Source organism: Denticeps clupeoides, chromosome 17 (genome assembly GCF_900700375.1).
Source record: "Denticeps clupeoides chromosome 17, fDenClu1.1, whole genome shotgun sequence".
Lineage (NCBI taxonomy): Eukaryota > Metazoa > Chordata > Actinopteri > Clupeiformes > Denticipitidae > Denticeps > Denticeps clupeoides.
In genome coordinates this window covers 2,456,710-2,480,609 of record NC_041723.1, presented here as the reverse complement: position 1 = coordinate 2,480,609, position 23,900 = coordinate 2,456,710, and the positions used below count along the sequence as shown (strand labels likewise).

Genomic DNA, 23,900 nt, shown 5'->3' with positions numbered 1-23,900 from the left:
GTGGGCCTTATATTGGGGCCAATACCAAGAGACAACCATTTCAACATTCTGTGGGTATAAAAAGCTGACATTGTCAGTAAGTCCGTCATTCAAACAGTCTGGGACCAGTTGAAGCAGAGACTGAATGATCGTACCCCACCCCCACGTGACCTGGCAGAACTGAGAGTAGCGCTTGTGGAAGAGTAGAACGCACTGCCTCAGAACAACATCAGGAGGCTGGTGAGGAGCGTGAGACGTCGCTGTCAAGCACATTCATACACCCACACTCATAATATACAGTCCCCAATCACACACAAATACACAATATACACATAAAAGTCCAGCAAAATCCACATATCACATATACATTCACATGCACCCCCCTCAACAATACACACACATTATATACTGCCCAGCCAAATACAAATTAACAACGTACACAGTTCCAGTGCATTGACACACACACACACACACACAGATACAGATACAAAGAGATACACACACAGAACACACATTCTCACTAGATATACATACACACCCCACACTGTCAACACAATCACACACACAAATGCTCACAGTGTTACCCTTTCCCCACTGTCCCAATACAGGCCATAGTATTATAGTCATCTCTCTCTCTCTCACACACACACACACACACACACACACACACACAGACACACACAGCCCCTCCCCCTGCCTAAACAGCCATTATTTTCAGCTATAAATCACACTGAATGGCACACTGATTTTATCCAGCACAGCTCAGGCAGTGGGAGTGGAGCTGGAACCCCAGTTATTGCATTTAATATCATCAATATTATCTCCCATATCATCTGAGCAGAGACGGGAGGTATCAGCCGGAGTCGACACAGACTTTTTCTGCCAGCACCCTTCACCCCCAGCCCTCCGCGGCACCCAGAAAGCCCCCGCCCACCCCCTTCCCGCAGCGTCGCCGCCTTGCAGCATCTGATAAGCTTCACTTCCCCTGTCACACCTGGAGGGCAAAGTCACCCGAGCACCTGAACTCCCACACCAGCTTCACACGCCCATGTCTGCCCCGTCAAACATCTCGCCAGAACGCGACAAACCCAACTCAGCCGTCTTATTCTGCTGATCAAGTACCATAATTATGACCAAAATTATTATTTTGAATCAAATAACGCCACGTCTGCTGCGTGCGGGCAGCCGCGGTCGTCGTGACCACTTAGCTCGGATCACATGACGCGTGACAAACCCCCCCCCCCGGCTCCACCCCCGCGCCCATCATGTGCTTGCGGTTATCAGCCGCCTGCTGATGTGGAGGAGAGGACACCGCCGCTCCGCTCGGCAACCGGGCGCAGGAAGTGACGTTGGCGTGCAACGCCGGCTCGCCGGCAGGCCGCGGTGCGGCGAGGTCAAAGGTCATAGTTCCACGAGGCCCGATAACCTCTGGCCGGACGATTAGCGGATTCATACGACAGAAGAAGCAGGCCGGTAATACGTGCGTTTTTTTTTTCCGTTCCCTCGGCGCTCGGCGGCTATCAGCCGGTTATCTGCTGTCTCTCTCTCTCACAGATGGTAGATAAGCGACCCTTTATTAGCCGGCGCGGGCCTGATAACGAGGGGGTATTGATCGCATGTTGAAAGAGCAGGTTCGTCAAACACGGCTGATTTACAGAGCGCTGATAATGGCATCGCCCGGCAACAGAGGAACCCCGGCGAGGGCCGAACAACACGCTGACGTGTCTCTATTCTTCGCCCGCTTATGGGAGGAGAGGACAAAAGCAGAGCCGGGAACAGGCGAGCACACGCGCGCACACACACACACACACGGGATAATCTCTAATCTAGTCCCGATTAGCACCTGACAGAATTTCCATGCGTTTATCAAAGCCAACCTACGAACAGACGCTTATCACCCCCGACCCAAATTTCACAAGAGCAGGAATTTTCCAGATTAAACTGCAAAACAGAAATCTTAAATAAGCAGCAGAAGAATGAGAGCGAAACCTCCTGCCTGGCAGCTGGTGGAGGGAGAAAAAAGAAAGGAAGAAAGTGCTAGAAAGTCATAGTGAGTTTAGAAGTGGGTCCGTGCATCTGATTCCAGTATAGAATAATTCACCTGAGCGTGTCTGATACCTGTCTCACACACACACACACACACACACACACACACACACACACACACATATACATTCCATTTAATCTGGGAGGTAGTAACCTAGTGGGATAGACACCCATCTATGAACCAGAAGACCACAAAGTTCAAGGTTCAAACCCCACTTACTACCGTTGTGTCCCTGAGCAAGACACTTTTACGGTCTCATGGGGGACTGTCCTTGTCACTACTGACTGTAGTGACATTCTGAATAAGGCCGTCTTATAAATGCCATTAATGTAAATGTATATCATCTATAGCTCCCAAGAACTCAGAACACTGTTGTAAAGTGCCACACATGGGAGAAAGTGTTGAACTGGACACACCCAATTGGTGTTTCTAATAAAGTGGCCAGGTGCTGGGAAACATATTTCATGTCAAAGCGTGGACACATTAAATCTGCGCCCGAACATGAACCGAATGTTATCAAATACTGAAAATCTAACATGGATTCCCCTATTGGTGTATTGAACAGCATTTAGTTACACAGTAAATTCCACAAACAAAAAGAATTCTGAACATCAGGAATTAGACATGGGGATATTAGAGGAATTTCGGGGAAATCTGAAAAAGAAAAGAACATTACTGCATTGGATTTGTAGATTCTGGGGGGAATATAGTCCTGGTTGGGGATATTATATTTTATTATGCCTCATATATATATATATATATATATGCCTTAGAATGCCTTACATATGTAAAATATAATATCCCCCACCAGGACTATATTCCCCCTGGTTGGTCCTGGTGGGGGATATTATATTTTATATATACAAATCCAATGCAGTAATGTTTTTTTTCTATTTCAGTGTACCCTGAAATTCCCTAATATCCCCATGTCTAATTCCTGATAAAAGAAAGTGTTTTAATTATTTTTTTTCTCTCTACAGCATGAATACATGTAGCCAATTTTTAGATAACTGGCTCATCCTGTCAGCTTGTCTCCATGGAAACCAATCATACATGCGGATACGTAGTCTCTCATTTTAAACTCCCAGGACGTATGAACTCTGCTCCCTGATTGGCCGCAGCTCACCTTCATTGTAAAGGGCGGCAAAAGACGGTGGGCTGGAGCTGTCACACTCTGCCGAGTCCTCGGGGTCCGAGGCTCCGCCCTCATCCCCCGACATGCTGACATCATCAGGCGCATTCTCTTCCCCTCCGTCCAGGTCCCCGATGGAACCTGAAGAGGCGAGGAAAGAGGAGAGGAGCATTGATATTCTGTTTTCATGTTATATTTTACAGAATTCTGTTGTTGAGCAGAATGTATCATATAAATGCATTCTTTAGAATTACACACAAATATATTTCAGCAGCAGCATTATTATTGCCATTATTTAAATACATGGCAATCCACACTGCAACAGAATGGATTAAAAAAAATTCTTTTAAATATAAGACTTAAAAATCGTAATTTGAATTCGCAAAGAATAATGGGGTGAAAAGAAATAGATTCGCACGGGATCTCCTTCAGCCACTCCTTCATCTTGAGATGAGTAGAAATCCCACAGCCTCTTAACACTCGCTGAACGAACAGGATAAATATTTTATCAACCACTGATTAATCCACACCTATAATATCACAATTCCATAATCCCCGCTGACAATATGCGGATTATATGTTTATTTCAGCACACTGATGAAAGTACACATAATTAAAACACTCCACACAAAGAAGTTTCCGGTAAAGCCATATTGAAAATATAGAAAATATGAAAAAATAAGTCTTTTATTAAGGAATAATAACGACAACGTCTCTTTCTCTGTCCTGTCTGAATTCCTTTTTTTTTATTTTTTAAATTGTTCTGTCACCTTCTCACAATAGGAAACAGGACCTACAGATTCATTATGTTCTAACAATACATATTCATGAGGTTACAATAACAGCCAGTAATGAGGAGCGCCGTTATTCCGGGCTGTGGATTAATTTATTCCTGCATGAATGTATTCCCAAATGGCTCCGTCCGACAAAGGGGAGAGAGGAGAGGAGAGGAAAAACACACATTTGAGGGTGTCACTATCCAGGAATTAAAGGGGTTTTCCTGCCACAGCACCAAATCTTAAGGAAATTCCCACTTGTTGGGAAAACGGGACGGTTTGTAAATTAATTTTCATCAAGTTGTGACGGAGGGACGGGATTGTTCTGAACTAAAGCCGTGACTGCAGGCGTATATATTTACACTCACAGAACAAAAAGGCCCATAATCTATACAAAGCGCACAACAATACCGTGAATAAAGAGGCTTGTCGGAAAAGGGAAAGGCAATTTTTCTAATTCTGTTAATTTCACTTCCAAAGCAATTATACCGCGCCGGAGATAATGCCGGGAAACAATCGCGTTTCTGTCTTTGGAAATGAAACATCTTTAGGCTAATTTCACTTCCACGCCTGCATGCTCCACTGTAATTTCAGATAAAATGAGCACAGCCAGATCTGGACCTTAAAAAGAGATCGATCCCCCCCCTTGCCTTTTTTTTTTTTTTTTGAATATATTTAGAAATATGGTGGATCTAATTTTCTGTATCTGTGAAGACATTTTCATACAATTAATTTCCCTTTAATCAGAATTGTACAAAGGGACTTCACTGTTTAAAATTCCAATTATATTCCATGTTTTAAATGTAAGTTTTGAATTATTAAGATTCTTTTTTTTTTCCACCCCCTTCCTATAACAGGCCTGCTTTAATGAATCAATCGGCACATCAAATGGCGCGGAAAAGTTTCTGCTCCGCCTGGACTCAGGCTTTCAGCCCTGGAATAATCGCTTATTTTTAACTATTTTATCTCGCCGCGCTGAAGCAAGTTTCCAGAAGTCAACGACGAGACTGCAGCTTCCCAACAAGCGAGGCGGAAATAATCACGCCATCCGTCAGAGCACGTGCATATATTCACTGCGGCCGTGTGTCTGCGGGGAGGGCATTTTCCCTTCCATTTCACTGACGAACACATGAACACAGGGAATGAAATGGACAGGACATTCCATTCGATTGCCACATAAGTAATAAGCAAAGAATGTTTTTACATTCAGACACATTTCTCTCATATAGAAAACCAATGCTGCTGGTCCATTTCTATTTTTTTTTTTGGTAAAATCGTTTCAGTTAAATAAAGTGAAGTGATTGTCACATGTGATACACAGCAGCACAGCACACGGTGCACACAGTGAAATTTTTCCTCTGCATTTAACCCATCACCCTGAGTGAGCAGTGGGCAGTCATGACAGGCGCCCGGGGAGCAGTGTGTGGGGACGGTGCTTTGCTCAGTGGCACCTCAGTGGCACCTTGGCGGATCGGGATTCGAACCGGCAAACTTCTGATTACGGGGCCGCTTCCTTAACCGCTAGGTTGACCTAGGTTGACCTTTCAACTACAGGACCCCGATTCACGTCATTAAATAAAAGAACTGGGAAAGTAGAAGAAACGAGAGATCCGGTTGTTAGAAAGCGAACTCCGCCCCTCAGCCGGGGCTGGTCGATACACTTTGACGATGATATCAAAATACGTCTATTCATCACGATACTCTAACCTTCTGACGAATTTAACCACGACGGGCGGTTTTAAGTTGATTCCCTAGACGCATTCGAACGGTTCGTGAATTTCGAGCAAATCCCTGCATTCAGTCTAAAATATGAGTGATGCGCATGTTCTGTAGTCGCAGACAGTTCAAGGTTGGACTGTTAAGAGAAGTGAAGTGGGCGACGGACGCGGCGAGGGCGAGGTGCCGGGTTTACGTGATGCAGCGGTGGCGACCCGATGAAGGCGTTGGAGATACAGCCGCGGCTTTACTAACTCCACATCAAACCTGCGCGCGATTAAGCGGCGAGACAACACATCAAACCCAGCCGCCGCACGCGCCACTCAGCGCCTCTCACGCTAATGACCGAGGAGGAGCGGCCTATCAGCCAATCAGGACTTAACACCAACATCCAGAGAGAGAGAGAGAGAGAGAGAGAGAGAGAGAGAGAGAGGGAAAAACTGCACTGAAGGTCTCATCTGGAATTTGGGGAATGCCAGGGCGGAGTCGCTCACCCCCACAGATCCCGAGCTATCGGACCTCGCACGCCGCCGACATCATATTCTGGACAAAACGAAAAGCTACGCGCACGCACGGAGTTACTGATCTCTGACAGAGTGGTACGGTGATGGATGACCCCGCGGACTGGCCGCCGGCTGGTCAGGTGGCTCTTGTCAGCGGAGTTACTGGTGCTGGAGATAAGGGACGGTCCCCAGGCTCCGCCCCTCGGGCTCCACAGAGCCGAGAGTAAGTGACAGTGACCGGGCCTGACAGACAGACAGCTGCAGAGGGAGATGGATGCCATCAAGTCTTCTCTCTCTCTCTCTCTCTCGTCTGAACTCCGCCCAATAATGTGGGCATATCATCAAAATCAAACAAATATTACAATTCTTTTTTTTTTTTTTTATTACATTTTTAGGACTTTTTATGGCTAATTGTCAATCTAGTGTGTATGTGTATGTCTGGCTGAACCCACATAAAAGTAAGAGAGGGACCCCAAAAAATACAAATGAACGGATGTATTCTAAACAAAAATATATTTTTCTCTTCAATTAAATACTTATTATGAAACTAATAAAAATATAATAGTGATAATGACAATACGACTAATAATATAAATGTAGATATTAATATGCAACTGTGTCCATCATTTCCATCTGTCAAATAAGTAGAATAATGATATATTATATTACTTATGATAATGAGGGGAGATTATACGCTGATAAATCAGCCAATGAGATTCATGGCACTTCAAACGGACCCAGAGCTGCTGAGCTCCGCCGCCGCCGCCGGCCGGTCCGTCCGCCCGCCCCCCTCCCGTTCGCTCTCTCCGGATTTCACCTCCCTCCACCTCTCCCCTCTCCAGCATACTTCCACTCCTCCTCCTCCTCCTCCTCCTCCTCCTCCCTGTGACTGCCAGCGTCACTCCGTACGGATAGCTGGGAGCCGTTCTCGGTTATCGTCTCCTGCAGACTCTCTGCGCCGGTCTGATCTGTCTCCTCTTCATTAAGCAAATACGCCGACGTGGAAATGAAAACATAATAGCTATTTGATTTCCAGCGAGATATTTTGCATATTGGTTCGGAGCTGATAGTGGAATTTCATCAAGTCTTTTTTTTTTTTTTTTTTTTTCCCCCTCCCTCCTCCATGCTTTAAAAACTGAATTACGGGGCCGGGCGGCTTCAGCGGGATTTCTTTACGTTGCTGGGAAGAGCGTTAAAAAAAAAAAAAAAAGAAGAAGAAGAAGAAGCCCAGTTCCCCAGGAAGACTACTTAACCGATTAAATATCCCCTCTCCCCCCCTTTTTCCTCTTCTTGATAAGGGACAGAAATTTAAAGAATTCACACTGCTTTAGGTTCACTATACTAATAAGAGATAGGACGGGGCGAATTAACTCCTTAATGAGCGGGCGGCGGCTCCCCGTCACCGGCAGGGGGATCTGACTGCCGCCGTCCTCCCCTGGAAATTGCCCTTTGCGGCCCGAGGAGGGGCAGGCGCTGGTATCGCCGCGGCAACGTGCTGCCCGGTATCGGCCTGGGTGGGAATATTCCACGTCCCGGCGGGAGAGGAGCTGCACCACCGCGTTCCCCGTCGTGTGTGAAAGATTACTGAACAAAAATACACGCGTTGCCATGTAAATTCGTTATTGACAGAAAAAAAAGACTAAACTTAGGGTCAATTTGGGGAGGGGTCAGACTCTTGAGAGACCCGCCCCTTTTACCTGTACATCAGGTGTAACACATGAACAGGGCAATTTGGACCAGCCGACTGAATTTTTTATCACTTCTGGAACATTCCAGCTGACCGTCACACACCAGCTACAGAGAATAGGGTCCAAAATGTGTGTGTGTGTGTGTGTGTGTGTGTTATATGTAGTAAAAGGCTGTAAGTAAAATTGGAGCAGCAGGCGAGGGGTGGAGCCTAGGGTGGTAGTAGCCTAGTGGGTAACACACTCGCCTATGAACCAGAAGACCCAGGTTCAAACCCCACTTACTACCATTGTGTCCCTGAGCAAGACACTTAACCCTAAATTGCTCCAGGGAGACTGTCCCTGTAACTACTGATTGTAAGTCGCTCTGGATAAGGGCGTCTGATAAATGCTGTAAATGTAAATGTAAATGCCTAATGGAGGTAAAATGTTGGAATTTGGGTGGAATTCCTGCTTATTTGTCTTTTTTCATCCAGCCCTCCGAGGTCACGCGTGGGCAGATTAAAGAACTTGAACGTGTGTGTGTGTGTGTGTGTGTGTGCGGCCGCTCGGTGGCCTTGCTCTTGCTTGTGGGGGAAGATCCTGATAGTGGGATGCAGTAAGAAGTCGTTTTTGGCCCCGCCCCTCCTCCCTCCCTCCCTCCCTCCCTCTCTCGATCTGGGGACGGTGGGAAAGTTCAAATCTGCAGCTATTTTCTATCTGCTATCAGCCGCTTATCTGCGGCCTCTTGTCTGCATGCCTGCTCCCCACAGTCCAGGCTCTCGGATCTGGGTGCCGGGCAGCTCGACTCCCCCGGTTCCTCCGGCTCCGTTTCTCACATTCCCCGCGAGGGAAAGGGCGAATGTTCTAGCGGGCAACGCCGCGCCGCGCACTTCCCCTGCCTGCTCGTGTTCAAATACATTTTATATTTACAGCGTTTACCAGACGCTCCTTATCCAGAGCGACTTACAGTCAGTAGTTACAGGGACAGTCCCCCCCTGGAGACACTCAGGGTTTAGTGTCTTGCTCAGGGACACAATGGAAGTAAGTGGGGTTTGAACCTGGGACTTCTGGTTCATAGGCGAGTGTGTTACCCACTAGGCTACTACCACCCAAATACAAGCGTCACAAGCTACAGGATCTCTCTCACACACACACACACACACATCGCTCTCTGCTTCACACAAGAACGCCCCAACACGATGCGAATCTAGAAAATATTGGAATATTGTGATCGGCGTCAGCAAAACGTGCAAAAAATCCACACCAGCAGCACAACACACACATAGCTCAGCATGTGTGTGTGTGTGTGTGTGTGTGCAAAAATAATAAATAAATGACAGGAATAACAATCGTTTCATGTTTTGTTTGTGTTGTTTCGGGCCCTGGATGCAGCGGCGGGATCCTTCAGACATTGTTGCTGCTGTTGCTGCCGCTTTTCAGCCTCTGCTGACTGATATGAAACGTCCTTGGATGAAGTGAAGGCAACACACACACACACACACACACACACACACACATACATTCCTGCTCACTTGGAACATTGTAGATGAGGAAAGCGTTAGCCAATCAGAGCTGTCCGGAATATCATATCATACCAATGGTGTGTGTGTGTGTGTGTGTGTGTGTGTGTGTTGTAAGGTGCCCAGTGCAGACGGCTGCAGTTAGCAAACAAACAGAGAAATAAGCGCGTGGAGCCGCCGCGGAGGACCTGCGGCTCCCGCTCGTCCCGCTTTACACACCTCCAACCGCCCTCTTCCGCACAACAGCTGCAGCGAGAACACGGGAGACTAAACACATCTTTCACCCAGACACACACACACACACACACACACATACAGAGAGAGAGAGAGAGGGAGAGAGAGTTTAGACTAGCCGTAGCTGATAGGGTCTAAAGGTCTTCTCGACTCAGAGTAACGCGGGGTGAGCGGTGGGGCTGCGGCACATCACACCGTCCACGAAAACAAGCCGCCGCGAGCCGAAAAGCTGCACGGACGCGCGCCGGCGTCCTGACGGGGGCGGACTCGCGCCGGGCGACCGGCTTGTAACGCGGCCTACGAGGCCTGCCGCGCTTCCGCTCGCCGTAAATCGCAGTTTCGAGCTCCGCCGCCGCGAAGGTCACACTTTTACGGAAGCCCAGGCGTCGCCGTGCGCGGTTGGAGAGGAATACGACCCCCCCGTTCCCTCCGGAACGTTGTTTTGTGCGCTGCGCATCTCCACGTGTCGTGTTCGTGTCAGGGTGTGTGTTGGGGGGGGCGGACCCACCCCTGCCAGGCGGGAAGCCTGCAGAACTTTATGGCTCCTGTAATTGTTATGACTTAATTATCCACATCCTGAGCTACTGGGCCACTAGACACACACACACACACACACACACACACACCGACAGGCCGTGGAACCGTATGGAAAATCTCGGTTGTGATGCTCTGGCTGCAGTAACAGAACCGATCGGGATGTGGATGTTCCGCACATTCTAGATGCTGGTGTGTGTGTGTGTGTGTGTGTGTGTTGTCGGACAGTGAGCGGAGGGGGGGGGCCCGGATTGTGTATCGGAGGTGGACGAACACAAAGGGAGGATTGAGGAGAGGAGGAAGAGAGGAGCAGCGGTGGAAATGTTATCCATCAGAAGTGTCACATGGACTCGGAATTAAAAAAAAAAAAAAAAAACACGGGTCTGTTGGGGTTGGGGGGGTTTTGGGGGGGGGGGGGGGGGGGGGGGGGGGTATCTGGTTAAATGTAGCTCCCCCCCCCCGCACAGCTGGCAGCAGGAAAGAAAAGGGGTATTCTGAAGAGGCAGGGGCACGGCTGCAGCCCTCGCCGCTCCGATAAGATCCGTGCCGGGGGGAGGGGGGCTGAAAATGAAGGAACGCGGAGCGGGAAAGATGCGCCCGCAGATGGCGGGTTGCGAAAGGGAAGTATCAGCACCCCTCGAACGCAAAAGTCACAACAGGATTTCTGATGGGAAAAATGTGTTCTTTTCCGATGAGAGGCGGATAGGGAGAGAACAGCCAAATGTCACCCGTGATAAACGGAGGAGCACAAGACAAACACACACACGCAATCCGCACACACACACACACACACACACACACACAAGGCTTTCAATATTCAATCGGGGAAACTTTCCATCCAGAGAGTTCCCTCAGCTTTTAACTCGCACTGCTCATCGACTGCCTGTACAATGACGACATTGAAGGAAATTCGGTGCGATTCTTCATCGTTTCTTACTCGCCCGAGACGATCGGTGGCCGCGTTCGCAAGTCTCGTAAAATTTAGGCGTCCTGCAATGACAGAAACGAACTGAGAAACAAGTTCAACTACCCACCCGGCCATTTTTGTCGGTGCGTTATTATTTCTGACAACCAGAAGATGCTTTTATAAACGACGCTTAAAAAGGGGAGGGGCCTGTTGGCATGATTGACAGCTTTCACACTTCTCACTTCCTCCTGGACGATTTAATCCCACCCCTCACACGCCAAGGTGTAGCGCAGTGTCCAACTCCTAATGCCCCTTGTACAAGCGCCCGTGACCACGCCCAGTACCAACATGCCGGTTATCAGCGCTTTAAGTCCAAGCCACCGAGGTGCCACCGAGCCCCACACACTGATCCCCAGGTGCCTGTCGTGGTGCCCACTGCTCACCGAGGGTGATGCTTAAAAGCAGAGGACACGTTTCGTTGTGTCACCGTGTGCTGTGCAGCAGTGTCTCACGATGACAATCGCGTCACGTGAACTGGTGAACTAGTGAATAGGACATTAGTGAGCAGTTCCATGTTCAGGGCAGCTGCTGTTTTTTTTTCTCCCCCTGTTGAAGGTGCTCCACATTCTCCACAATGTAAATTAAAAAAAAAAAAAAGGTATTAATTTAAAATGTAATTACTATGTAAAAAGCACAATTGCGTGATGAGAAATCACAAACCCACGGACTCGGCAGCAAATTCACACAACAAACAGGCTGAATTGCACGCGCGTATCCACGTACACACTCATCCCGGCGCCATTAATTAGCGGCGTTATCTACATAGCCCCGCAGTATTCTAATTAGCACAAGTTTGTCATTAACTAAGAGCTCCGGCTGACTTTAATATCCGAGGCGTAAACTCTGCGCCAAACTCGAGCCGCCACCGCTCGGGCCGGACGTTTCCGGGCGTCGGGGTCGGTCCCCTGGCTATCTGGTCACCTCGGTGTGTTGTAGCGAGGGCGGCCGGGTTCGGCGTCCGGGTTCGGCGGAGATCGTTTTAATATCAGGCCGGTGTGGATGGCTGATAGTGTGTTAAGGCCGGGCCCGGTGGACGGAGCGCCGGTACCACCTATCTGTAATTAGTAACCATTCTCCATCGCCGATAAGATAAACTCGCCCTGACCTTTTCCATTTGGTCGCCATGGCAACGAGCCCTCCACCCCTCCCCTTGATATTATTTTAGTGATTAAACAGCAAATAGCAGGGAGATGTGAGGGACTGATAGAGATGATTAATAATGGTGTTTGGTTGAAGAGTGTGTGTGTGTGTGTGTGTGTGTGTGTGTGAGTGTGTGTGTGTGGGGACAGTGTCACAGGCTGGTGTGAATAGGCTTGGCTTGGCTTTTGGAGTGAATAATGGGAATTTAAGATGAGCTGAGGGGAAATAAAAGCAGAAGGATGAGAGCGATAGATGTCTCGACCCCCCCTCGCACACATTTTTTTGAGAGGCTTCTTTCAGAAGGAAGAGAATGTTCTCACACACACACACACACACACACACACCTCCTCCTCCTCCTCCTCCTCCACCTTCCTCACTACTCCCATCCACTGAAGGTTTCAGCGATGAAGTGCTGTCATTTTGATTAATAACGCGCGTGGACACGAGAAGTCTCTCTACAAATCCTGCAGCGCGGCTTGTCATTTCCAGCGTTCCGTCGGGGCCGGGACAGGGTGACGTGTTGGTTCCGTCGGGGCCGGGACAGGGTGACGTGTCGGTTCCGTCGGGGCCGGGACAGGGTGACGTGTCGGTTCCGTCGGGGCCGGGACAGGGTGACGTGTCGGTTCCGTCGGGGCCGGGACAGGGTGACGTGTCGGTTCCGTCGGGGACGGGCCAGGGTGACGTGTCGGTTCCGTCGGGGCCGGGACAGGGTGACGTGTCGGTTCCGTCGGGGCCGGGACAGGGTGACGTGTCGGTTCCGTCGGGGCCGGGACAGGGTGACGTGTCGGTTCCGTCGGGGCCGGGACAGGGTGACGTGTCGGTTCCGTCGGGGCCGGGACAGGGTGACGTGTCGGTTCCGTCGGGGACGGGCCAGGGTGACGTGTCGGTTCCGTCGGGGACGGGCCAGGGTGACGTGTCGGTTCCGTCGGGGACGGGCCAGGGTGACGTGTCGGTTCCGCTGCTCCCTTGGGCCCGGGTGAGGTGTTGGTTCCGCCGCTCCATCAGGGCCGGGCGAGATGTCGGTTCCGGTGGCTCCGTTTGGGCCGGGCGAGGGTGAAGTGTCGGTTCCGCCGGTCCCTTGGGCCCGGGTGAGGTGTCGGTTCCGTCCCTCCGTCGGGGCCGGGTGAGGTTCTTATAGGGTCACGACCTCGCAGCAAACTCTCACTGGGGGATTCCTCTACAGACGGTGGAGTAATGGGGATAGAACGCGACCTGCCAGTCATGTGGCCCAGACAGCCTCATTAGCATGAGCTAACGAAGTGTTTTATTAAGTGACGTTCGGACTGCATGATAATTGCTGCGTTCGAAGTTGCGATCGAAGGTCAGGTGACTGTATTCGCCTTTGCGCTGCTGACCGGTACGTCACACCCGGACCCACCAAGATCCCCGTCTGGCCGGCGGAATGCCGGCCCTCCCAGGAATCTCCCGTCCCACATTTGCATAAAGCGGAAAGAGCGCGGGCATGCAAAGCCGGGGGAGTTGACTGAAAGGTCAGCGCGGATCAGCGCGGCGAGAGGGCAAACAAGACAGCCGCTATCAGGCCGATTCCAGCGCCGATACGGACAGAGACACCTTCCCCGAACAGAGAGGAGGCGGGACCAGACCACAGGAACACGCCGTCACGCAGCCCGGCTTTCAAACGTCTCACACACACAAAATCATTTCAATCTTCCGCCGATAAACATTTAAAACCTTTTTCGGACCTCGTATATGAACGTCTGCTTATTACGTCAGACTCTGCGGGATCCCAATTAGAACAGAGATATTAATCTCAAGCTGTAAACCCGCACCCTTCTGGACGTTCAGGAGCCCAGTGCTGATAATCTGTCTTGGTCCTGAGATGATGAAAGTCTCAGGTTCGAGCCCCGCTTACTACCATCGTGTCCCCGAGCAAGACGCTTAACCCTGAGTGTCTCCAGGGGGGGGACTGTCCCTGTAACTACTGATTGTAAGTCGCTCTGGATAAGGGCGTCTGGTAAATGCTGTAAATGTAAATGTAGGAAGTGGGGAGGCCGGCAGATTTTATATTTTGAGAAAAATGTTTTTGGGGAAAGCTACCACGGACTCTAATTCTTATTTAAGTATATTAAGTAGTTGAACACACCTTAAATAGCCATCGAGTTTTGCCTGTCGCCTGTCTTACTTGTGTATTTTTTGGGGGACAACTATGGACCGAAAGAATCACGACTTGGCAATGAGGCCGGCACTGCTTTGCATGAGAGACGTGTTGACAGGAGGGGGTGTAAATTGTGCAGAAAGAGGAAGTAGGGTGTGCGAGGGCTGTCAATCACGCCTCCCTGAAAGCTTGATTCGTTCATCCTCTATGTGTGATGGCGGGTCAGTCTCAACGAGTCCATGACTTCTATCTCCAGATCGCCTCGTTGGCACAGCCGACTCCGCCCCTCCGGTTCAATTCCCCGCCATTCGCCAAAGCGGGACAGCCCGGTGTGTACGGGCGAAGCCGCGCCCACGTGGACGAGATAATGCCCGCCGAGTCGGTCGGTCGGTCGGTCGGTCAGCGCGGAACTCCGGGAATGTGACCGTAATCAGGAATTCGGACAATCTGGCGAAGGTCGGCCGCTCCGATAGCTCCGAGATAAAGCGCCCCGGGATATCTCCCAACATGCATTCCGGCCTTTCTCGGGCGCGGATAATAGATCCCATACCAGAGTGAGCGGTGCTGGCACTGACAGGTGTGCACGTGCGCACACACACACACACACACACACACACAGTTGCCAAGATGTAAGTAAAAGTGTGTGTGTGCATAATCATAGAACCGAGGTTCCGATATCTCACACACACACACACACACACACAGGGCCCTATTGCTTGTGTAAGCGAATTAACCACCTCGATGGCTGAGTAGGCAATAAGACGACAGAAGGAAGGAGGAGATGGGAAAAAAAAAAAAAAGAAAAAAAAAAGAAGGAGGGATAATCTTTTATCTGCCGTCCCCCAAACGATTTTATTCTCCGTATCACTTCCCCGACGTTGACGTTCCAATTTTTCCCCGTTCATTATTTATTTATCTATCACTGGTTTGTGTGAATTCAGCTAAAATACTTCTGACGCGCCGCAACGGCGCTATCGGCGGCGCAGATCGCCTTCCTGATGTTCGCGGCCCGGCCCCGGAGAGGCGCGGCGCCGCCGAAGCGCCTGAACGCGACCGACACGGCCAATTATTGACAAGTTATTCCGCCGGAGCTCTTGATGAGCCGACGGTCCCCGTCCCCCCCTTCCTCCGTCCTCTGGGCCCCGGGACCGCCGACTATCAGATTCGATTAAGCGCTCGGCACTGACGGAACAAAGCGGCCCCCGCGCCTCGTGCCGCGCTAAACGCCATTTTACGCTCATGAACCCCGTCGCCGTCACAATGGCCTCCACTCTTTTAAGCTCTTTAACGAGCCTCGTGCCGCCGCTCCGCCGTTACGCCAACCGCGGCCTCGCCGGCCTCCGCAGATTAGCAACGCGTTCGAAAATAATTACTGTAATAAGAACGAAAAAAAAAAAAAAAAAGGCGTAGAGCCGTATTTGGCGGGAAAAGAAGGCCGTTCTTATCCCGCGTCCGCGTGCTAACGCTAGGCGCTAATCTCCCGAAACAGGCGCTGGAATGGACACCGACGCCATAATGGAAGTTTACTCACAACATTTTACATTTACGGCATTTACCGGACGCCCTTATCCAGAGCGACTTACAGTCAGTAGTTACAGGGACAGTCCCCCCCTGGAGACACTCAGGGACACGATGGTAATAAAGTGGGGTTTGAACCTGGGTCTTCTGGTTCATAGGCGCGTGTGTTACCCCGCTAGGCCACTAGCACCCTTCATAAGTTCATAAAGAGTGTGAAAGGAAAAAAGACGGAGGGGTCGTGACCCCTGAGTACGATACAGCTTGAACAGTCGCGTGAGTGTGTGTGTGTGTGTGTGTGTGTTTCCCTCATTCCCCCCCTGCCAGGCGCACATCCTCTCTAACGAGGGTGCACTTTCTTAACATTCATCATCGGCGAACTCTGAAACTTTATCGGCGCAGGAGCGCGGCGCCACGGGCCGCGGCCCCGGCTCTCCGGGCCCCGATGGGGCCGATACGGCGCTGATAGATTACAGCAGATTGTTTTACTTCAGGGGACGCCGCTGTCTCCAATACTAATACTTAGACAGGCCTGGCCGAGATAGAGGGGGGCTGTGTGCGCGGAGACGACGGGGACAAAGTAAGTGAAACGGGAGACAAAAACCTGTGTGTGTGTGTGTGTGTGTGTGTGTGTGTGTGTGTGAGAGAGAGAGAGAGCGAGCGAGAGAGAACGAGCAGGTGGGATTTATGTTACTCAGAGATTTATTTATCCATCAGCGGCCTTTAAACTATACATCAATGGAAAGAGGGAGTGCGTGTGTGATATTTTACTCATATTTTGTCAATACGCCAGCAAAAAGGGGGCGAGATGAAACAGAGGGGGAGGAGATAATGTGCGAAGGAGGCGGGGTCAGGGAGGTTAATAGGCAGCGAGGGCTTAAGAATCTGATGTACAGGAACCGGAGAGAGGGAGATAGGACAGAGATGCAGTGTGTGTGTGCGTGTGTGTGTGTGTGTGTGTGTGTGTGTGTGTATTGGAACGGTGGACAGGCGGGAGGTGCATGATGGGAAATGTAAACAGTAACTCTTTCACAACGGCCTCTGACTCTCCATCTCGACCGGGCTTATCTTCACCATCAGGGTCCGGAGATAAACGCAGCTCCACCCAGCTACTGCCCCTCCCACTCGGCCTGAACACACACACACACCATCTGCCTATAGTCCTGACACACACACACACACACACACAGAGAGAGAGAGAGAGAGAGAGAGAGAGAGAGACAACGCATCTCTTCTTCCTCCAAGCAGGCAGAAAGGTAGATGTGAAAGAGGTTTGGCGACCTAAGCTAAAACCCGGGTCAAGTGTGAAACACACACACACACACACACACACACACACACACACACACACACACACAGAGTGAGACGGGGAGTGAGGATACGCCGTCATATTTGGTTTCCTGCTGCATGTGCACTATTTGCGTGTCGGCGTTTTTGTCGTTTTTTTAATTTATATCCAACCTTTAAATTGTATTAATTTCGGCGAAGGAACGAGTCCTCCAGAGAGGGGGGGGGGCGCATTGGGGAAGCGGACGTGTAAAGCAGGGTCCGGGGGGGGGGGCACGTGAAGAGAGGGGACCCGCCGGTCGGCGCCGGCGCGGCACGGGACAGGGTTAAGGCGGCGAGAGTGATCGTTTACGAGCGGGAAAGGCGGCACCTTCGCGCAGTCCCGGCCGAATTTGGTGGCGGCGTTTTTATCGGCGGGCCCATGAATAATCCCACGCCGTAATTCTCTTTCTTTTTCTCCCCGTTTTTTTTTTGTTCCTGGCATTTTGGTGGAGCGAGATAAGGCGGCAAAAAAAAAAAAACAACAGAAGGCCTCGGAGAGTGAAAAAGCGAGATAGATAACATTGATATCAACTCCTACACAACACAGTCATTCGCTTATCGAGGCTTTTTATCTCAGTTTCGTTTTTTACCCCCCCCTCGCTCTCCCACTTCGCTCGGTTCCACCCCCCCCCCCACGCGGCCCTACTGCCCTTAAAGCTCAACTCCGTCTTTTCGGATCGAATTAACCTTATGCGCGGTGTTTTAGCGCGGCGCAATGGTGAATAATTGAGGAGTTGATCGCTGAAGTTAAAACACTGGAAGTCTGGTGTGTGTGTGTGTGTGTGTGTGTGTCTGTGTGTGTGTGTGTGTGTTTGAGAAGCAGAGACCCCCATCCAAAAAAAATGTCGCTTTTCACAACAGAGAAAGAGGGTTGAGAAGACACACAGAGCCTCATCAATGGTCTCTCTCTCGCACTCTCTCTTTTTCACACACACACACACACACACACACACACACACACACACACACACACACACAGATGAAGAAACGCCCTAATCTATCTATCATTGGTGCGCTGAACAACAGCACACTGTTCCAGAATTTCCCTCCTGACGGCCAACACTATCACAGACCAGACCAGGGGTCATTTACAACAAGACCTGACAAAACACACTAAACACAGCACCACACACGAACCCACACAGACGCATTCAACCCATATAACAGACACAACACGTACACCCAAACACACCAACACACAACAGAACAATCAACCCACATAACTTACACAGCACATGCACGTCAAACTTTCATACAATCCATACAACAATAAATCCAAAGACGCAAACATGATACCAAACGACACCAACACAACAATCCGTACAACACACGACACCAACACAACAATCCGTACAACACACGACACCAACACAACAATCTGGTAGGTGGTAGTAGCCTAGTGGGTAAAACACTCGCCTGTGAACCAGGAGACCCAGGAGACCCAGGTTCAAATCCCACTTACTACCATTGTGTCCCTGAGCAGGACACTTAACCCTAAGTGTCTCTAGGGGGACTGTCCCTGTAACTACTGACTGTAAGTCGCTCTGGATAAGGGCGTCTGATAAATGCTGTAAATGTCAATGTAAACAACAATCCGTACAACACACGACACCAACACAACAATCCGTACAACAAATGACACCAACACAACAATCCGTACAACACACGATACCGGACGACACCAACACAACAATCCGTACAACACACGACACCAACACAACAATCCATACAAACACACAACACCAGACGACACCAACACAACAATCCATACAAACACACGACACCAGACGACACCAACACAACAATCCGTATAACACACGACACCAGACGACACCAACACAACAATCCGTACAACACACGACACAAACACAACAATCCATACAAACACACGACACCGGACGACACAAACACACCAATCCGTACACCACACAATACCGGGCGACAGCAACACTACAATCCGTACAACACACGATACCGGACAACACCAACACAACAATCCATACAACACATGCAAAATGTGTTACGTGTTAGTTACCATGTTAGTAATGAGTATTACTCATAGTTCCCTTTATCAGAAGTGTTATGCTAACAGCTATGCTAGCACCTAACAATTCCCTAGCCTGATCTATTCTTAGACGCTTAAAAGTGTCTGCCAAGTAAAGTGAAGTAAAGTAAAGTATGCTACAAACCATAAAAACAAATATCACACCAATACACAAACAAAACTCAATACAGAGTCCTCGATTGTTGTAAAAATAATTTTTTTAAATAAATATGCAACTAGACGAATGACCTGCAGATACGAATAACACCCTGTCAACAGAGCAACACACACTGCCGACGTGATATCGGCACAATCCAAAAACAAAACACTTTCCTGCCGCTACTGAAACACACACCACACACACTTCCTGTACTAGAGCCGACACAAAGCGGCGGGGGCCGGCCTTCAGTAAAGGGGGCGGGGCCCGTGAGTCACGGGGAGAGGGTCGGTGTGAGTCGTAGCGAACTGCGGACGCCCATGCCGAGCGGCGATCCCGTGGAGGGGGAAACGGCCTCGATTCAGATCATGTGCTTCGTTTCCATCCGATGGCGATAAAGAGCCAAGCTGGAAAAACGGCCGTAAAAAAAAAAAAAAAAAAAAAAGAGATAGGGCGGCGCTTCCTCTGGCCGCCGTGGGAACGCCGGGGTCACGGCATCAGCCCCTACGGCCCTATTTCCTACGGCGTTGCCACACATGTGACTGGCGTTGGTTCAGGGGCGCCAGCCATTCCTGCTCCCCAATAAACCTACAAAGAAAGAGAAATTAACAGAGGAGAGGTTTTTCTCTCCGCTGCCCCCTTTCTGGAGAGCTGGAGAGGGAGCGCCAGATAGAGGGAGGAACAGAAAGAGAGGGGGAGAAAAAAAAAAAAAACACCATTTATCTGTGTATTATCAAGAAAGGCAGACACTTTAATCAGTCAGCTATGAAGTCAGTATTTCCATTCTTATCTGTCGCAGGAGTGGAAATGGAGAGCAGATAGCGCGCTGGGAGCCCATCGGTGGGCCGGAATGATAATGGGGGAGAGAGGGCTGGCTATTGGACCGCTGTGTCAGCCCTATCTGCACCCATTATCAACGGGCCTATCGCTGCTGCCATCAGCCGAGCTGTAATGGGGCCAGTTCAACTTTCCACATTATCATACCGCCAAGACCTGCTTCGCTGAGGCTAGAGGTCTGAGTGGAGACAGAGAAAGCGGCGGTAGTTTAGAGGGGGGGGGGGGGTTTGAACGGTAGAAGGAAAAGCAAACGCTGAGATAAGAACGACGAGTCACGAATTCTCCGAATGATCGCGTCGCTCTAATGATGCTGACTGGTCTTGAAGTGACAATAAATTAGATCTTCCGAGATAAAAAAAAAAAAAAAAAGAAATCTGGGGAGCGCCAAAAACGCGCCTCATCCCAGACGGCAGGGGTCAAAGGTCACGGGCCCAACGCACGCCAGCGTCTCTCCCCGTTAAATTCGCTCCTTTTTTTTAAAAAAACGGCTTCTTGTTTAACCAGCGTAACCCTGCAAATGGCTGATTTTTATCTGGCGCGGTGATGAGGTGTGACCTTTGTGTTCCTCCCACTGAGTCACCGTGTTATCATCTTAATAACAGAACCTCACTTTGCGCCAGGACGATGGTCGATGTTCAGCTCGCCTTCTTTTTTCTCCTGTTTTTAAACCGCTTTAAAGCTAAATGTTTAGGGTCACGTGACCCCCCCCGACCCCGCGACCCTGGCCGACAGGTCGTTCGCCACAGTTTACTCTGAGTTTACACTAGAGCAGAACAGACCCTGACAGCAGCAGGGACAGTGTGTGTGTGTGTGTGTGTGTGTGTGTGTCTACGCCATGCTGGTCTAGACTACCTGAGTTTAAGATTGAGTCCCCGAAGGCTGCCAGATGTCTCCCCTTTCGGGGGCCTTTGTCCCGGTCGCAGCCCTATTCTTATCACTGTTCTTCTCCATTCACGCCAAGTGTCCGACACACACACACACACACACACACACACACACTCATGGGAATACAGTGTCTGTGTGCTTCTACCCACGCGCCTACAAATTCTATTGTACGTGTGTTTATGTACCTGTGATTGTTTGGTGTGGAGAACAGGAACATATGCGATATCAACACTATAAATACAGACCTACACTTCTGTGTGTGTGTGTGTGTGTGTGTGTGTGTGTGTGTGTGTGTGTGTGTGTGTGCGTGTGTGTGCGTGTGCGTGTGTGTTATGAGCCGGCAGTAAAACCAGGTCAGCAGAGATTGTCTGTTGTCCAGGCCGCTCTCCCGACACCCTGGAACAGCGGCGAAGAGCCGCGGCAAAGGGGCTCTTATCACCGGCGCCGTCCTAACAGCAGCGCGCACACACACACTCGTCCTCCAGCCAACGTCAGGGGGGTCAAAGGTCAAGGTCGCCAACGACCGTCTGAACTGCTTGGATATCTGAAGAGCCGAATCTCGTCCAAAGACGAGCTGATCAGTGAGGAAAAAGGGAAAAGCGGAAAAAGGCCCGACAAAAGAAGAGCCGCCGCGCCGCACTCCTCTCCGCGCAAATCCCGCCTTAAGCCCTAAAGAGGCTAAGAGTCGGAGTGCCGATCGGCTATCAGCCGTCCCTTTTAGCCGATAATAATTAAGGTCGCGATACAGACGTGGGAAGCGTGACCCGAGATCAGCACTTTTACTCGGAATCTGAATCCTGCGCAGATAGCGCGCGTCGCCGAGCAACAAATAAGCCGGGACGCCGGGCCGAGCGGCGCGTTTCTGACATTATTCAAAGCCAAAAAAGAAAGGAAAGGGGGGGGGGGGATACGCTGCAATAAAAAAAAAAAAAAAAAAACTGAAACACAAGCAAGTTCGCCGTCTGGAGATCAAATGAGATCCCGATCAGTTGTTTAAGATGGTACACACACACACACACACACACACACATCTCAGTGTATCGCGTATCAACCTTCCTAATGAAAGTTGCATCATTCACAAAGCTATCGGCGCAAAGATCGGCGGCACAAGCGCGCCGCTGACATTCTTCTTTTCTCATTTCCTTCTGTTTAAGCCGGCACGGGCCGGGATTTTTATTTACTTTTTTTTTTTAGTCTCCGTACACACACACACACACACACACACACACACACAGAGAGAGAGAGATAACAATCAAAAGAGAAAAAGACAGAAAGAAGGAAGGAAAGAAAGAAAAACTCCTCCTCTCCGCCCCTATCGCTCCCGGCATCTACACTGAGTAATACGCGGTATTAGTTTTAATTAAGTTAATCGACCGGAAACGGTTGTTAGCGGGAAAACACGGTGGGCGGGGCGAGTCGGAGAAAGAGCGCGGCGCATTCACACCTATCATCTAATTATACAACAACATTAATCACATTAGGGGCGGAACCGATTGCCGGGGTCCGGGGCCCCGGCTGCTCCTGCGCGGGGGTCTTTGTTATTGCGGCGCCGCCGCCGCCTCGGCCCCTGCCTGCGCGCCGCTGATAACAACTCTTATCGCGCCCGCCGATCTCTATCTGCGCCGGAGATCGGGCCCCGGGGCTTATCGAAAGTTCACATCGAGCTAAAAGCAGAACAAAGAGGGAAAAAACACACACACACACACACACAGGCAGGAGAAAGTCACCAAGGCGCGGCGGCCAGGATGACGGGGGCGTAAAATTTCAATGGTTGGCTGAGAAGATGGCGCCGCCCTCTGTTTGGATTGTCATTGTGATACACAGCAGCACAGCACACGGTGCACACGGTGAAACGTGTCCTCTGCATTTAACCCGTCACCCTGAGTGAGCAGTGGGCGGCCATGACAGGCGCCCGGGGAGCAGTGTGTGGGGACGGAGCTTTGCTCGGTGGCACCTTGGCGGACCGGGATTCGAACCGGCGACCTTCTGACTGCGGGGCCGCATCCTTAATCGCTGGGACACCCGCTGTCCCCGCAAGTCGCTCCTTTCTGTGCCTGGCGAGCTGCTGGGGGACCTTCGTCCGCTCCTAACGTACGAGGAGCACCAAGGAGCGGGAAGTGGGGAAAGGCGCCGGGGTCGCCCGTCTGTCCGCGGCGACCTCTGCGAGGGCGCTTATCGCCCGGCGATCTGCGCGCCGCCGTATCTCGGGGCGACCATCGCAGCGCCAGAGCTGCTTTTAGACTCCGAATGCGTCCACCTACCCATTTTCTGTGTTCCCGCCTTCCGTCCCTGCTCGCCTTATCAGGCCTTCCATCCCATTCTGGCTCTTATCGCCGCCGCCGTCTCCGTCTTTTCTCCCCCCCCCCAACCTCGCTTATCTGGAGATACGCCCAACCGGTCCCAAACAACAACACAAACGCCACAAAGCAGCCAAAAAGTCATTACGACGCCATCTAATCGGCAAAGGGATCGCCACCTCGACCGACGGGAATAAAAAAAATAATAATGATTATCATAATAAAACTGGAGCCACCGGGCCACGGGCGAATCTCTACATCAGGGAGGGACGGATTATCTGTCCCTGCCATCTTCTCCGCCGCGAGGGTGACGCACAAAAGGCGCGCGCGAACATTTCCTCCTGCACGCCGGCGAAATGCAGACGCACGGACCGTAAAACCCCCCCGGCGGATCCGAACGCCCATTCGGCCCTCTCTACCCGGGGGCCCGAGGCGCGGCTCCGCAGGACGGGTCATGTGGCCCGCCAGGACCGACCCTTATCTTCCCCGCGCTCGCACCGGCGGC

The 23,900-nt window shown here is 50.7% G+C and overlaps 2 protein-coding genes across 2 annotated transcripts in view; one reads left to right on the top strand and one right to left on the bottom strand.

The window, feature by feature from the left end:
- Positions 1 to 23,900, top strand: part of LOC114766810 (protein brambleberry-like) — a 480,412-nt gene that overhangs the window by 192,055 nt on the left and 264,457 nt on the right. The window lies entirely within an intron of this gene.
- Positions 1 to 23,900, bottom strand: part of zfpm1 (zinc finger protein, FOG family member 1) — a 53,691-nt gene that overhangs the window by 28,304 nt on the left and 1,487 nt on the right. Inside the window, 1 exon segment of the mRNA XM_028958033.1 lies at positions 3,153 to 3,299. Coding sequence (XP_028813866.1) covers positions 3,153 to 3,299 — 147 coding nt within the window.